This window comes from Lissotriton vulgaris, chromosome 5 (assembly GCF_964263255.1).
Source record: "Lissotriton vulgaris chromosome 5, aLisVul1.2, whole genome shotgun sequence".
In the NCBI taxonomy this organism is placed as follows: Eukaryota; Metazoa; Chordata; class Amphibia; order Caudata; family Salamandridae; genus Lissotriton; species Lissotriton vulgaris.
In genome coordinates this window covers 479,825,836-479,842,870 of record NC_141693.1, presented here as the reverse complement: position 1 = coordinate 479,842,870, position 17,035 = coordinate 479,825,836, and the positions used below count along the sequence as shown (strand labels likewise).

At 44.1% G+C, this 17,035-nt stretch overlaps 1 protein-coding gene across 1 annotated transcript in view; it reads left to right on the top strand.

The window, feature by feature from the left end:
- Positions 1–17,035, top strand: part of LOC147711117 (elastase-1-like) — an 86,935-nt gene that overhangs the window by 29,699 nt on the left and 40,201 nt on the right. Inside the window, exon 2 of the mRNA XM_086920111.1 lies at positions 8,493–8,602. Coding sequence (XP_086776237.1) covers positions 8,493–8,602 — 110 coding nt within the window. The remainder of the gene's footprint in view (positions 1–8,492; positions 8,603–17,035) is intronic.

Genomic DNA, 17,035 nt, shown 5'->3' with positions numbered 1-17,035 from the left:
TTTAACTCTTTTCCTCCTTTACCAGCTTTATTTTTAGCCTCTCCTGCTTGAGGTGGTGTTTCTAGGACTGATACCGAGGTACCGGCTGGTAACTCTGCTTCTAGCTCTGGTTCTGGCGCTGGTTCTGGCTCTGGTTGTGGCTCTGGTTATGGTTTAGACTGTACTGTTGAGTTATAGTTATCTTGACAATCCATTGCAACCTTCTTTGTCTCCTTGACTTGCAAAGAGATAGGAGGAATAGGTAGTTCATCATCCGAGGACTCCGGCAGCGTATCCCCCGCCGAGCTCTCTCCCCCAGTTTTACCCTTATTTTTGTCATTTTCCTTGGCTGCTTTGCGAGAGGTCTTTCTAACTAAGACTAAGCGAGTTCTCGCTTTCTGACGGGCAGCCAACTCGACTTTACTGGTCTTTATACCCTCCTCTCTCTCCCTATGAGGCTTGCCCATTTTTGCGTGCAGAATTGGTAAAATTCAGCCTCCTTAAAAGTTTCTTTCTGTTACTCCCGCAAAGAGATGAAAGAGAGAGAAAAAGTTTTTTCTTTGTGTTTCTTTTCTTTTACGCCAGGCGTTACTCACGGTGATGCACGCGATGTAGGTCCAAAACTTCTTATCTCACCACTGCAGCAGGGATTTTCAGGGATTTCCAGGGGTTTCCAGCTTCAATTCCAAAACCTCCACCTGAACCCTGGCTCCAGCCTCTGGTGAAAAGATCAAACGGCAGCTGCAGCTGCAGTCACAGCATCCAATTCAAAACTCAGAGGACAGTGCAGAATCCAAAAGTAGCAGCACCAAAATCGAGGAGAAACCGCCCACGCTCTGAAAGCTAGGAGCGGAACCCCCTTGATCAGCAACTCCAAAGAGAGCCTCTATGCCTCCAACTCCGAACTCAAAGCATGAAGCCAGGAAGAAGCAGCGCCGCGGCAAGCTGTGGCATCGGGACCCAGGATGCAGAATGCTGAACGCCGAGCTGCGTAAGCAAGCAAGCCGTGGCCTCCCAGCAGCTCGGAAGGGCCACAAACACCCCTCGGCTTCACACACCATCCATGGACGCCAAGCGCATCACCCCCGCTGAAGCCCGTAAAGGCAAAGTCGGCTACGGAGCAAGGACAGAAGCAGATCCCAGCCGCGGTGTTTCAGTCAGCGTTTCGCCATTCCAGGGGTCCTCTGTTGCTATTCTGGCGGCCGGATGAGCGGCCCCTACCTCGTCCGGCCACGCAGAAAACCCGAGGTTGAAGCACCCTCTTGATCGAAGACTGGTCTTTGTCCAATGATGCAAAAGTGTTAATAAAACACCCCAGCTCCTTAATAAAGGGCTCCCCAAAGAAGCCACCCTGGGCGACAGGGCCCACTTCCGAATCAGCGAGGTCCCCAAGCTTGGGGTCTATCTTAATGAGGAGAGACTTCCACCGCTCGGTAGACAGGGCGCAGTTAGCGTTTCCGAGGAAAACGACCACTCTCTGCACCCAAGAGGAGAGATGATCAGGGGAAATAAGGGAACCTGAGGCCTTCGCCTCCTCAGCCATGTCCAAAATGTTTGTGACAGGGCTCAAAGCATCCAACAGCTTGTCTTGGCAAGCCTGCCAAGATCTGTCTATACCCTTCTTGGGGTCCTTCACAAACTTCTGTAAGAAGGTGGCCATGCAGGGATCTATATCGGGGGTGGCCGCCACTTTCCCCTTCAGGGACAGGTGAGGACATTCTGCCCGGAGGCAATTTCGAGCACCCAGTTCCAACGGCCGCCGAAAACGGCTGGCCATGTATTGGGCTACCTTCTCCTACGGGGCCCAGTCCAATGACCTAGGATGTAGGATGTCATTGGGGTTCAACATGTCAGCACATAGTCCCTGATCGCCAGAGTCTGGAGAGCGGCGAGAAGTGCGCCAGGGGCGGGAGGGACCGGCCTCATTGTTAGCTTCCCCTTGATCATCCGCGTCACCCTGATCATCCGTCCCCCTGGGCAGCAGGCGAGGGTGCCACCGGAGTCACTGCAACAGGGGCTGTGGGCACTTGGGAACTGGCCAGGAATGCCTGCTTAAGGCAACTGAAGGCATCAGTGTCAACGCCCGAATCTCGGAGATGTTTGGAAGGTGCACAGCTTTGGCTAATAGTTTGCAAGCATCAATTTTACGCGTGAGGCGATCCTCTAACGGAGCCATTGCCTCCGCGACCGCAGTGTGAAAGGAACTATCTACCGCGTCATAAAAAGAATCATCCCAAGGAAGGGCGTTAAGGGGCTCCTCTTCTCACTGGTCATCAGGGTAATTCTCCTGATAAGAATCCATGACACCAGGAAGAAAAAAAAAACCCTGCAGAAGGTAAGTGGGTTAATCACAGACCTCTAGGTCAAATATGGGGGGCTGGGTGTCAGCCTACACTTTGGGCAAGCAGAGCCTGCGATGAAAGAAGGGCTGTTGCCCAGGACCCAACAGCCCAGGTGCAAGAAACAATATAAATGGGCAGTCTGCCTTAAAGAAATGGGTCCTTGGAATTAAAATTCCAACCTACCAGACTCCGTTCCCCGGAGCGTATAAAAAAAGCAGGCCTAATACTGACCCTCGTATGAAAAAACACCACTGCCTAGTGGCAGGCTACAGACCCGAAAATGGGTGTTAAAAGGGAGACGTGCACAGCAGGTTTATGGCCTAAAGGACGAGTACAGACCCCAGCGGGCTTAAAGGCAGACCAAGGCTCCACCGCTGTTGTATGGCATTTTAGATTCCGAATGGATTTTCCCGATTCATGTCCTTATATAGGTACAATTCATGTTGCCCTTATATAGGCATAAGAAATCAAGCCCTTAGTTAGGCATAGCCCATGCAACCCAAATACAGGCATGGCTACTTCCATCCGTTCACCAAGCGTCACAACGATTTCTTGGAAAACCAGCTTAAGCCATTAGGGACTTTCCCTTGCTTGAATATTTATTTTCTCCAAGAACTCAGTTACTTTACAATGAACAACTATTCCCCAGGGGTTCATTCATGACGTTCATATGCCCGACTTTACGTCAAACATGGCATTCCTAAACACCTTCAAGGTATAAATATACCTTCACTTGCTATAGCAAAGCACAGTGGTTCGGAGCAGTTCGACGACTTACTTGCCCGAACCAGCTAACAAAAGCAAGTGCCGAAGGAAGCCAACTCTCCAGTTGATGCACTGATCAGGAAGCTGCCCTCCTTTGCTGAGAATCCAGCTCCAGTTTTTCTGACCTCCCTTGCGGGGTGCTGGGAAATCGAGTCCCCGAGACAGAGATACCAGACCTCCTTCATTCTAACAAGGTATGGAGCTGATTAGAACCTGGAGAAACCTTTGGTAGATTCTTGGCAAGAACTAAAACTTATGCTAAACAAAACTTACTTCTTCCCTCGTACTAGACCTAGGTTAGGTACATTGGGGTAGGCATATTTTAGAAGCACCAGTTGAGTATTTTAGTCTATGTTATTTATTTATGTATTTTATATGGCTTAGAAAACATACTATGCTCTTGCAGTATTATTTCTTAATATTCTTCCTGCTGTACGCATTATACTTTGCATTCTGTCTAACGATTGTAGCAGTTCACCTCTCTTGCATCAGAAAGAAGACTGTTCAATAAACCTTTTATTGAAAACGCCCGTCTCACTATTTCTCTGCAACTCTGTAGAAACGAAGCATGAATTGATTGACTGAGTGAACTAGTTATCTATTGTTTCCACGACTCAGAGATATGTTCTATTCTTGGGGAAACAAAGTTGTCATGTTTATGCGGTTGTCAGAAACTAATCCCTTCTTGTGTAGTCGAGAAAGTTTCTAGTGACCTTGAGTTAGCTAGCACTCACTATTAAGTTTAGTATATTCAATAGAGACCCATTGACTTAAGTCCTACGTCAAATCTATAGGATATATTATTCCAATGCGCAGAGCCTATTGGGAATATAGGAACTACACTACACCGCGGCGCTGCTCGTCAGCTGAGGAATAACCAGAATGCGCAAAATGCAGTTAGAGCGCGCCGCGTGAAGAGGGCACACAGACTCCCCCTGGCGGTCAGAGGAGCGGACCGCGAGCCAGCACCAACAGCGGCCGTTAGGGAGATGAATCCCCCACGGCCGTAAACAAACCAGCCCGAGTAGCGGGCGCGTTTGTCAGCACAAGCAGGGAAAACACCAAAACACATTCTCTGAGAGAAAGGGAAAAACACTTATCTGGCTGCAAGCAGCGAAAAAAGAGGGGGCGTAGAGGCTGACACAGGACTATGAGGAGTCGGAAGCCCTGTGATTGGTGGATTCCTATGGACACTCTGTACATGATCTTTGTACTCTTTTGTTCAAAACTCTATTCCATTCCCTATGGTTCATGGGAAGGATAGTTTTGTTATCAGTTCTTTGAAATGGCTGCTGGTTAATAAAGTGGAGAAAGTAAAGCACAATCCTCGCCTCTGGTCCTGATACAGAATTAATCTCCATGGATAAGGAAGCAACTGCACTGGCTGACTGCTCACCACAGTATTGCTTTCTCATAGAAACGGGTAACTGGTTCAGTCTACTCACAGTGCTTTTCTCAAATGGACCTTGCAGTTCTCAATCACTCACTGAAGCATAGGGGTATATTTACAAAGGTAAATGCACACATGAGTAAATCTACACTTGTAAATTTACTCTTACTGTTTGTAGTATCTTTACTACTTTTGGCAATTCACTATTTCCGAAAGTAAAGTAACTACAAAGGGCAGACTTACCTGTATTCACCTCTGAGTTTAGGGGTGGAGTTTCAAAAAGTGTTAACATTGACCATAAAGTTACACTAGTAGTAACTTTATGGCCATGTTTTATATTCTGTACTCTTGGTGGAGACCTCAACAACTAGACCGGAGAACTCCATGTGTTTGAGTTTAGGGACATTTTTTAAATTTTATTAAAGTTTAAAAAGATAGTAAAATCTTTTTATGTTAAAGATTAATGTAAGTTAATTTTATATATTTATATAAAATGTTGAGCAAAATACAAAACATATCTACAACACTGTTAACTTAAGTTTGAATTACACATTTAAGTATATTACACAGTTTAAGTATATTAAATTCAAGTTAAATTATTTTTTAAAGATGTATTTAAAAAAGTTAACACATACATATGCATTAATAATACTAAAAGGCTAGATATGGAATAATTAAACCTTAATTGTAGTGAAATGGGTTCTGCCCATTTAATCTGCCTGCAATTGTTGCTTTTGGATCACCTGGTTTTGGACTTTTTACTGTGGTTGAGCCTGACAACTGGTGTCTCAACCACAGTAATCTCATGGTAAACAAACTGTGCATGTTTACAGCCAATGTCCACCTTTTAGGATAAGGTCACTGCGACGCAGCACGGGCAAGGGGCACTTGGCTGGTTACAGGTGAACATGTGTGCACATGTGCATGCACATGTATGAGTGCTGCACGTGTGTCACTATCATCATGCGCAGCACAGTAGCTACACACAAGTAACCTGAGGCAGAGGAGTCTCAGCAAGGTTAGATATTGATATGGGTAGGTCTTATATTATCAGTGGACACTCATAGGTAAAGTCTATATAATATACTGTTTTGTCTGCAGTAACACGTTATTATACACATAGCGGGAATCTGTCTCAGAGTTCAGGGGCACTTCCCTTTGACCTACAAAGTCCTGCTAGATATCAATCTGTGTGAAACATGTGTGCCAACATTGATTATGCAAGTGCATATATGTACACCTTGTGGGTCAACCAGAGTTTTCATAATTCTATGCCTCAACTCAGGAACAGAGCCCAGGCCCTTTGTCACCCTGCTGGGCCAAGTTAATTATACTGTTCCCCAACTGAAGAACAAATACACAAAAGGACACAAAAGGAGCAATTAACAGTGCTTCACTCAGCTTCTGAAGAGGAAGGTATGATGAAGACAATCAGTATCCTTTGATTCACATTTCAGCAGGATTGGGACAGTCAAGGCCCACTGAACTAAGGGGGAAGCCCAGACCTCTGGAGCAAAAACAGGAGGGGTCTCCTCTTTGATGTCTTGGTGGGAAAGGTCCTGGCAGTGAGGTCAGCTAGAGAAGGAGCTGAGCCCCCCTCCCAGAGGAGATGTGAGCATGTAATACTTGACAGTACATCTTGAACTGTCACAGCATGATATGCAGGAGGTTTGGGACAGGGGTAGATGGGGTGATGTGGCACCCTAGGATTGGCCAGAGGTGCCTGTCTTCTAGAAACTTCCACTACATTTCAAAACTCCTGCATAAGGGAGAAAAGTTGTTGTTGGAGTTTGACACTGGAAGTGGACAACAGCAACTCCATCGAAAACTGGAAGAAATGAAATGAAATTAAAATTTATAAAGCGCTACAGTTGCCCTGAGGCGTCCAGGCGCTGTGACTAAACAAGAAACCCTCAAGAGAACAGGAGGTTTGTAGTTACTGAAACAAAAAGGTTTTGAGCTGTTTCCGGAAACTGGTCAGGTTGGAGTTGCCTCTCAGCTGCAAAGGAAGGGTGTTCCACAGTCTTGACACATTGTACGAAAACGAGCAACCTCCTGTTCTGGCTCTAAAGATTCTAGGAATCTTGGCCAGAGATGCAGTCGAGCAACAAGCCCCATGATGCCCTAGTAGATTAAGGACTCTGACAATACTTGCCCCCAAGATGATTGAGTCTCTCCAGGGCCAGGGAAGCTGGACCCTTTACACATTTTCCCCCGGTCCAGAACTGTAATGAAGAGTTGGTGTCTGAAGTCCTACTTTTGTATCCTGGAGCTCTTGTTCTGTAAGGTGGGAGAAGCTTTAAGACAGTGGCTTTGAAGTGCATGGACTTCCCTGCCTCCCCTGCCCTGGCTCCAAGCAAGCTGAAGTGACATTAGGCCCTTTGTGTGAAGGCAGTGCACAGGCTATCCAGCTGTATGTGGGGTTGTACTCAGCTCCGCTCCCCCATCCTGCCAGCAGATGACCCATCCAGACACAACTAATCCCTCTATTGGGTGACTGTCTGAGAGGAATTCCCATCATCTGTCAGATACACCCACTCATGTGATCCAAGACAGGCAACAGGCACAAAAGGGCTAAGGACAGGAAAGTGCCTCCGAAACAGGTGAAGAGGAGGAATCTGGATAGTGATGAGACTCCTGATTATTTGGAGCGAGAGAGACAGTTTTGTATAGAGAGGTGTTAATAAAGAATCTCAGTACTGAGTGGAAGTTTACATAGGGTAGAGCGAGCTAGAGTTCTCTGCAAAAGATCCAGTAAAATGAAAAACTGTGGATTAAATGCATAATTATTTATATGACAGGTATATAAATCATTAGAAGAGAACAAAATAAAGCTTGTGAAACTGAAGTTTCTTTTTCTTTTTATTGTGATCCAAGCTGGATTGGAAAATAAAATAAGCGAATGTGTGAAAGTGGTTTTTTTTGTGAGCGTAAGTGGGGGCACATTGGGGAAAGGTTCAAAGCAACATGAGGAAGTGTAGAAGCACCCGGGCGAGAGAATGACACGGAGAGCCTGGTAGGTGAAGAGAAGCCTACACTGGAGACACCGATAAATGACATGCGGTCTCATGGAGCGCTTCACCAAAAGAAAAATAGTTCCTGGAGAGCGAGCACATCTAAAAGTGTAGAAGTTGCCAATCTGAGAGATGATAAAGAGGATATTCACCATGGGAGGGGGAAAAACAAGCTGGATGTGCAAAAACAAATAAAGGCAGAGAATAGAAAGCAAGTAAATGTGATAAAAGGCAAAGCCAATGCCAAGCAATGGCCGGAATATATTTCTAGGTAAGCTTGTGGCGTGTGGCCAATATGTCTTTCGCAACCAGACAGCTGTACTGTCAGGTAGGGTTCAATCTGAAAAGAGGCAAGAGGCCCAGTTCCTACTTTCACATGTCAAAAGAATAACAAACCTAGGACCAGTGCTAAATTTGTGCCTGGGGTTGCTGGGCGGTGGGCATCAACACTCATTTTCGAGGACTAGGACTTACTTTTCATCATCGTCATATTTTGCCCCAGAGCAAGAGAGAAAGGCAGAGAAGGTGTAAGAGAGGTGTAAAAGAAAGAGAAAAAATTGAAAAACAGTGACAGAATCAGGAAGCCAACACGAAAAATAGACTGTCAAGAGTAAAATAAAGACAGAACATGTGTGGTGGTATAAGAGGGAAGCATGAAGCGCAATCAGAACTAAGCAATCTTTCGTGTTTGGCAACCTTGGCTTTAGCAACGTTGGCAGGGGCATCCTGAGAAATGCATTAGCCACCTGTGCTCTTTTTTGTAGCAAACTGAGCACTGCCCAGGACAGTGCTTTTTTGGTATCTTTGTTTCAAAGTTTATTCAGGACAGTGCTTTTTAAAGTAAGAAAATCTAATACACATTAGCAAACGAAATGGCAAACATGGTGCTGTAAAAGGGTGCTAAGTAGACATTCTTTTCTATTATAAGGCTGCATTCATACTATAATCATTGCCTGTTAGAGCAGTGGGCTGTCTAACTGGAAGTTATCTCTCTCTTTGCAGACTGGCCAGCAGATTGTGGAATAACATACTTCCAGCCCAACACTGCTGGGCGGATAGTGTCTGGCAATGAAGCGCGGCCGTACTCATGGCCATGGCAGGTGTCCTTGCAGGTAAAGTGTATATAACTCACCTGGTACTCAAGTAAACATATTCTGTCTTCGAACACAGCATGTTTCTTCATTTTAGCACACTCATAAGCTTTAATTATGATTGGTCGTTGGGTCTAGTTGCTTTATGCATTGCGTTTTCAGCATTCTGGAATGGCCTGATGTGGCTTGGGATCTGGAATGTAACAGTGGGGAAGTTCTGGAAGTGGCAGAAGCTGCCTGGTGGTAATCCCTGTGAACCTCTAGACTTATGTTCCCATAAAGGAAACTTACCTTTAGATTCTGTTTTATTGTGCACTTAATTTTACTGCTGACAAGGATAGGATGATATTGTGTGAAGGCATGACTTGCAGAGAGGATGTGTTGGCTGATGAGGGGCATATTGAAATGGGAGCTATGAAGAGAAGCATAGGTGAGGTTTTATGGTGACCAGGTTTGTAAAGAGAGAGAATGCACGGCGTGCGCTGTTAGTCGAATTCGCAGATGGCCCATCGTTTTGTCAAACCCGTAGGAGTTTCCAGTCAGGCTTGGGACAAGCTGGCTTTGGATGTGGCCAAATCCTTTAGTGTGTTAGGTGAAGAGCATAAGCATGCTGTAATCATGGTTGATTACTATTCCTAGTGGTTGGAAGTGGGCTTTGTCAACTATTTGAGTTCTAAGATGATAATTGAATTTATGAGAGATATGCTGGCTCATGCAGGTATTCTTGAAGAACTGGTGACTGACAATGGCTCCAAGCTTAGTTCTGAAGATATGTAATTGTTCCCTAATCAAATGGCATTAAATATGCAATAATTTCCGTTTATCATCCCAGGAGTAATGGAGTGGTCAACTGTATCAATAAAGTAATCCAGGATCAGCAGAAATTAGTCCTAGTCAAATAAATATAGTGGAAAGAATTGATGGAAAGTAAGTTTGTGGGAGTGTGTGCTGTCCATTTGAGCACTGATGTGAAGCACTTTGAGTTTTTAAGAGGAAGAGTGGTAGGCACTTTGTTCAATAAAGAATGAACATAGAATAAGATGATTGATGAGAGTGTTTGAGAGGAGTGAGTAACGTGAGGAACAAGGTGCAAGGAAAGTACACAGAAAACAGATGTGTTGGTGTAAAAGTGGGTGTAGGTGATGTAGTGAGGATTAAAAACCTGGTATGGTCCACTAAGGAGAATGTAGGTTCTGTTCACCTCGTAGAGTGCTCAAGATGGAGGGAAGATGTGGTAGTTTTGGAACATTTCAGGGAGTCGAGCAAGAGTAGAGGTTCAAAAATGCCTCGCAAAGCCATTGGAGGTGTGTGTCAAGGTAGAATATGTATATGAAATTGGCAAGCAGGCAATACCTCGCTTTCAAGCCTGGAATAGGCTACCAAGGAATGAATATTTGAAAGATGATGTGACAAGTTGAACCGTGGTCCGTCTGCATGGGAAATGTTTACTTTTCCTATTGCCATGTAAATAGTTCATGCTTCGTTGCTCAGGTGGGAAACGCTTTAGGTGGGTAAAGCAGTGTTAGAAAGGGGGATGTGTTAGGTCTAGTTCAGGCTTCTCGAACAATTAGCTCATAACCTACGGGTAGCTCTCCAGATACCTAGAAGAAGCTCTCCTCTGTGAGCCTAGATCCTACAGTAGAAGCTTTTACTTGGCTGAATTATTAAAAGTTTACCAAAATAGAAACCATGTATTAGAGATGAAAATGTATTCATTTTTAGAACTCATAAACTGATGCTTGCAGAAAAATGGCTGAATTTCCAAAATATATTTAAAGCTGAAATGTGAGTAGTGTTGGGGAGACATATTACTGATGTAATTACCTTGATGTCAGGGGAATTGCTTCTATGGCAGTTATGTATTATTCATATAGAGGCATTCCATATTGACAACGCCTTCTTTACATTACTGCTGGCAACCATGGCTGATGAACCGGGGTGATCACTGCTCATAATCTTGCATATGATGGTCACTAATGTAATGATATGATCATCATTACAACACTAATAATAAAAGTAGCGCGTGGTGATTTTGATCGTACAGAAGTTGCCCTTATCACAGGAAAGGATGGAGACCTCTGGTCTAGTTAAATACTGCATAGAGGTTTCAGTATTCTGGAACCTTATAAGGTGACTTGATTTCTGGAATATATCAGTGAGGAGGCTCTCAAAGTGATCTAGAATGCCTGTGTAAATCAGGAATTATGGGTGCATAAATGGAATTCACGTTTATCCTGAGTGGTGTTGTGCAATTCATTTCAGTTGTGAATCTACAATTAATTGTGTAAAGGTATGGGTAAAAGCCAGATTTGTCAGAATGCAGAATAATACATTCGTCAACATGGTCGACTTCAAATTAGGGTGAGGGGGCCTAAGGCATCTGGAGCTTCCTTTGCCAATTTAGACTTTCTCTCAAAACGAATAGCATTTTTCCAATGTATTCGTCAAACTGTCCTTTTTAAAGGCATAACTAAACAGTACTGCATTCTTTGAAAAGTTAAAGGTTTACAATTAACACACACACATGTACTATATGGACTCCACCTTCCACCTTCCACCAAAGTCCCTTAGATGCTCTGGCTCACCCATAAGATAAGTTACATTGTATATGGTGGATTTATTGTAACAAAGAAAGCAACAAAGAGCAAAGATTTTGGATGCCTCCTTGAAGATGTTTACTTCAAATCTCACCTAAAATGTTTGGCTCGCTTGTAATGTTTTTCACAGATTTTCACAGCACGTATGTACTGTGATAAAATGAAAACATTACAGAAGGTTGCATTTGCCACATGTCTTGGTGGTGGCCCCATTCAGTGCTTTAGCATGCTCACATGATTTAACATTTGATTTATAGTGGTGTAAATCATGTCATTTTATGTGGCCGGATCAAACTATTCAATGCGAGGGTGCGGAAGCTGCATGATAATGTTCGATCATCAAAGATAGGCTTAGCTTTGAATGGTGGATGTAAAAAGGGGATTGGGTATCCTTAGTCAAAGGAGACCAGAGGACTGAATCCGTGAATAATGCAGGCCAGCCATGTGTCATAAATTAATGGCAACTGCATCACCCTACAAATTAGTCGCAGCTGACTGGCTCATTCAGCCAATGATCAACAGTTCCATCTCATTGAGTTTGCGTTTTAATAAATTATCTGCATAGAGCTTGCTATATCATCCCTGAAGCAGTATAATGCGTTTGATGAAATCACGATAAAGAAATCCATAGCGAAAAAAGGGATGGAGGGAATAATTATTTACTGGATGAATGACTTCTCTGTCAACAGGGAGGTGGAAGGTTGTGGCAGGTAAAGTGAGGAAAGCTGCAAAGTGGATTACTGCTAGGATAAATCTGATGCCCAGTGTCACTTGAGGAAGTGACCCTGGCCTGGGCATTAAGTTCAAGTTCAAGAATTTATATAGCGCACTACTCACCCAGAGGGTCTCAAGGCGCTTGGGGAGGGGGTTCATTATTTATCGAATAGCCAGGTTTTAAGTTCTTTTCTGAAGGAGATGTGGTTCTGTGTAAGGCGGAGGTGAGTGGGGAGTGAGTTCCAGGTCTTGGCCGCCAAGTAGGAGAAGGATCTACCTCCCATGGTGGATCTTTGGATACCCGGAACTGCGGCGAGGGCTTGATTGGAGGATCTTAGTTGGCGGGTGGGTGTGTAGAAGGATAGTCGAGTGTTGAGGCATTCGGGACCTAGTTTGTAGAGGGCCTTGTGTGTGTGAGTGAGGAGATGGAACGTTATTCTCTTGTTGACGGGAAGCCAGTGGAGGTCTTTCAGGTGGCTGGTAATGTGATCTTGGCGAGGGATGTCCAAAATGAGTCTCGCTGATGCGTTTTGGATGCGTTGGAGTTTTTTCTGTAATTTGGCTGTAATTCCGGCGTAGAGTGTGTTTCCGTAGTCTAGTCGACTCGTAACCAGTGCGTGGGTGACAGTCTTTCTTGTCTCGGCGGGGATCTAATGGAAGATTTTTTTGAGCATACGAAGTACATTGAAGCAGGAGGATGAGACGGCGTTGACTTGTTTGGTCATCGAGAGTGAGGAGTCTAGAATGAAGCCAAGGTTACGTGCGTGGTCTGTGGGTATGGGTGCTGAGCCCAGATCCGAAGGCCACCATGAGTCGTCCCAGACAGAGGGGGATGATCCTAGGATGAGCACTTCCGTTTTGTCTGAGTTAAGTTTTAGGCGGCTGTTTTTCATCCATACGGCTACTTCTTTCATGCCTTCGTGAAGATTGGTTTTGGCGGTGTTGAGGTCTTTGGTGAGGGAAAGGATCAGCTGGGTGTCGTCAGCGTAGGAGATGATGTTAAGGTTGTGTTGACGCGCGATGGAAGCGAGTGGACTCATGTAAACGTTGAAGAGGGTGGGACTGATTGATGATCCTTGTGGTACACCGCAGATGACTTCGGTGGCCTCTGATTTGAATGGGGGAAGTCGGACTCTCTGAGTTCTCCCAGTTAGGAACGAGATGATCCAGTCCAAGGCTTTTCCTTTTATGCCGATGTTGCTGAGGCGTTGTATGAGGGTGCTGTGACAGACAGTGTCGAAGGCGGCGGAGAGGTCGAGTAGAATGAGGGCCACTGTTTCTCCATTGTCCAGTAGTGTTCGGATGTCGTCTGTTGCTGCGATGAGGGCGGTTTCGGTGCTGTGTTTGGCTCGAAAGCCGGACTGTGAGGGATCGAGGGAGTTGTTGGATTCAAGGAAGGCGGCGAGTTGGCTATTGACGGCTTTCTCAATGACTTTGGCAGGGAATGGGAGGAGGGATATGGGGCGGTAGTTCTTAAGTTCAGAGGGGTCTGCTGTGGGTTTCTTCAGGAGGGCGCTGACTTCGGCGTGTTTCCAGCTTTCTGGGAAGGTAGCAGAGTTGAAGGAGCAGTTGATGACATCACGGAGACGGGGTGCGATGATGGAGTCTGCTTTGTTGAAGATGTGGTGGGGACATGAGTCGGTTGGCGAGCCAGAATGGATGGAATTCATTAGGCGGATGGTGTCTTTAGTGGTGATTGGGTTCCAGGCGCTGAGATTGTTAGAGGGCGGTTTAGGTTCTGAGGGGCGTGGAGAGGATTGTTCGTTGGAACTGTTTTCGAAGCTGTTATGTATGTCGGCAATTTTGTTGTAGAAGAAGGAGGATAACGAATCGCAGAGGTCTTGGGAGGGAGTGATGTTGTTTGAGGCTGCGGTGGGAAATAGAGAGGGGCTCTAATGTAGTGCTCATGATAAAGGTGCACTGACACCCAACATCAGAAGAGCATCATTAGTGATAATGGAGAAACTTGGACAGTAGGCAGAGAGATGCCAGTAACGGTTGTCATAAAAATATGCGCTGCAACTGTTACATGATTGGATGTGTAACACTAAGGTTTTCGTCAAGATGCATTTGACATATATTAATTTTTCATTAAGACACTTGCTACAATCCGATGAACCCTGGCCCTGCCACACAGACTGCTAATGCGGGATGTGTGTATTGTTCACAAAAAGCCTAGCACTGTAACATGCATGAAATCACCGTCATGTAAGAGCAGTAAGGGCAACCTCCATAGCAGATTTCAGAAAGACCTTTTCAAGACACAGGTGGGTGAGCACAGTGACGGAGGCCTCTAGGATAGAGGTGCAGACTGGGTCATCCTACAATGTTAAACCAGTTGTACAGAAGGATAAAATAATGTAATGCATATTTTACCTATACGCAAATGCAGAAAAACATTCGGTCAGAATTTACAAACAAATTAACTTGCTGTGCCTTAATGTGTGAAACGGAAATAGCAGAACCACGCCATATTTTCAAAGAAATGGCGCAATTCACAACGGATCATACCTGTAGGGCAATATCTTTGTTTGATGCCCAGGCTGCCGTAGGGGGGGATGTCGCTATGATCCTGCTCGACGCAGAGAAGGCGTTTGATCGTGTGGACTGGAGCTTTCTCTGGGCTATTTTAGAGGCGAGGGGATTTGGTCCCAATATTATAGGGGCCCTTAAAGCCATGTATGTAGAACCAACAGCTAAGGTAACAGCAATGGGCGAGAAATCAGGGGTTATACATATAAAAAGAGGGACTCGGCAAGGCTGTCCCTGTTCCCCTATTTTATTCGCGCTGTATATTGACCCCCTTATACAGTGTATTCTTGACTGCCCAGAGATAGCTCCAGTGATATGCAATGGTTATTCAAGTAAAATACTGGCCTACGCTGACGATATTGCAGTGTTAACAAATAATCCACAACAAACTCTTCCTATTCTAATTCAAATGGCTAAACTGTTTGGGGAAGAGTCAGGCTATCTTCTAAATGAAACAAAAACACAGGTTATTTGTTCTAAAATATAGCCAAAACTGACTATAGATTTGTCGACTCTGCCTTATATTTAGGGGTTAAAATTAATGCCAATGTCGAGAAAATTGTAAGTGAGAATTATCTGCCACTTATTAAGGATATTGAGAAGGAATTAAAAAGAATTGATGTGTTACACCTCTCATTAATAGGAAGGGTAAATGCAGTTAAAATGTCTATGTTCCCTAGAGTTCTCTACTTATTTCGGGCTATCCCTTTAGCAATAGAGGACAGGATCATGAAACATCTTGAATCTATGTTTATCAGATTTGTATGGCAATATGGCAGGGTAAGGCGATCTACAAACTTAATGGCACTGCCTAGAGAAAGGGGTGGGATGGGATTGCCGAATCTAAAGTTATATCATTGGGCCTGCTTGCTAACCCATATGACTACTCTATTTCAATCTACACCTGTACCTGATATAACACCTGGGTTTGTAGATCAACAATGTCCGCCCCAGATATATAGGATGTTATTGGGTGAAAAGACTATAAATGTATTTCAGTGTGAATTGGAACGAAGCTCCTATAAAAAAACAAGATTAAAGACACTGATTGGCGCATGGAAGGTTTGGAAAGCAACTATAAAAATGTTTAATATCCCGAAAATCAATTCCTTTCTGCAACTGTATAACTCATCTCTCTTTCCTCAACTAAAAAATGATAATAATTTGCTGATGTGGAAAAGGTTGGGGCTTAGATCTTTGGGAGATATAATGGAAGAAGGTGAAATTCTGGGGTTCGAAATGCTCCAGGAAAGATTTGGTATTCCAGACAGTCAATGGCTGGTTTATGGTCAAGTTACCAGGGCAATTAAGGCAGTCAGGCCACAGATTTCACATACAGCGGATTTTCCACTGATTGAGTGGTTAAATAGAGGTTGTAGGGAGATTAAGATTTTATATAATTGCTTATTGGACCAAATCCCGGATGATATTGAGAAGGTTGAGTCTAACTGGGTGACAAAATTAGGAGATTCAGATGTCGATCTGGATCTTGCTCTTGTATTGAATAAAAAAATATTCCGGGCATCAAACCTTCGCGCACAACATTACAAGACTATTTTTAATCTTTACCATACACCCGCGAAGATATTCGCCTGGGGTCTCAGCGAGAATGATAATTGTCCCAGATGTAACGAAAGTCAAGCTGACATTATACATATGTTTTCTTCCTGCAAACAGTTGGAAAATGTTAAAAAAGAAATATTGAAATTTATGGAGGGGCTGCTAGGTCAGTCCATCGACCTATCCCCTACCTTAATTTTATTGGGTACAGACTCTAAGCTGTGTTTAAGCGAGGCTGAAAGAGATCTAATGTTTTTATCTGTTGCTGTACTTAGAATTTTAATTTCTGCGGCGTGGAAAGATACGAACCCCCCATCCTTTCAGATGTGGCTCTCAAGATTTCTAGGAATTCATAACATAGAATCCTGCCTCTATGAATATAAAGGCATGAGGCAGCCTAAGGAAGGTATTCGCCTATGGGCTTCTGCAACTAATTGGAGAATAGATAGAAATGGATAAAAATTGTGTTCGTCTCCAATTAATTGAAACTGATTTCTAACCCTATTTATCTATTTTTTTTTCTCGTTCCCGCTAACAAGATGTAAATAAAAAAAAAAAAAAAGAAGGAAAAAAAAAGGAATAAATAAATAAATAAATAAATAAATAAATAAATAAATAAAAGAAATGGCGCAATTCTGCTTTTTCCCTGTGCTGGCGCGGTTTCGGCTGCCTAGCACCAATGCAGACATCCTTGGCAATAGTGCTACCATGCCAGCTTCATGGTCAGTGCATGGTGTTTTGTGCAGGAAGGTGCGCCTTCCTCTGCAAAAACTATCCTTGGAGGCTTTTTTCTCTTCCTATGTCTGCTGCAGAATGTTGCACACATGCGAAGAGTAAATAAGAAGGAGAAATAAAGTTGTTTTCCTCATTATGGATCCTCAACTGCATCATTTTGTCGCAAACCCATGTCTACAACTCTTTGTAAATATCGGCTTGCCTCAAAATTCATATGTGAATGCAAGTGAATGCCCATGCACCACCAATAGCACACCTCTGTGACACAAAGTAACGCAAGGCAGCATAATACGCTGTTACCTTTTTTTTCTTTACA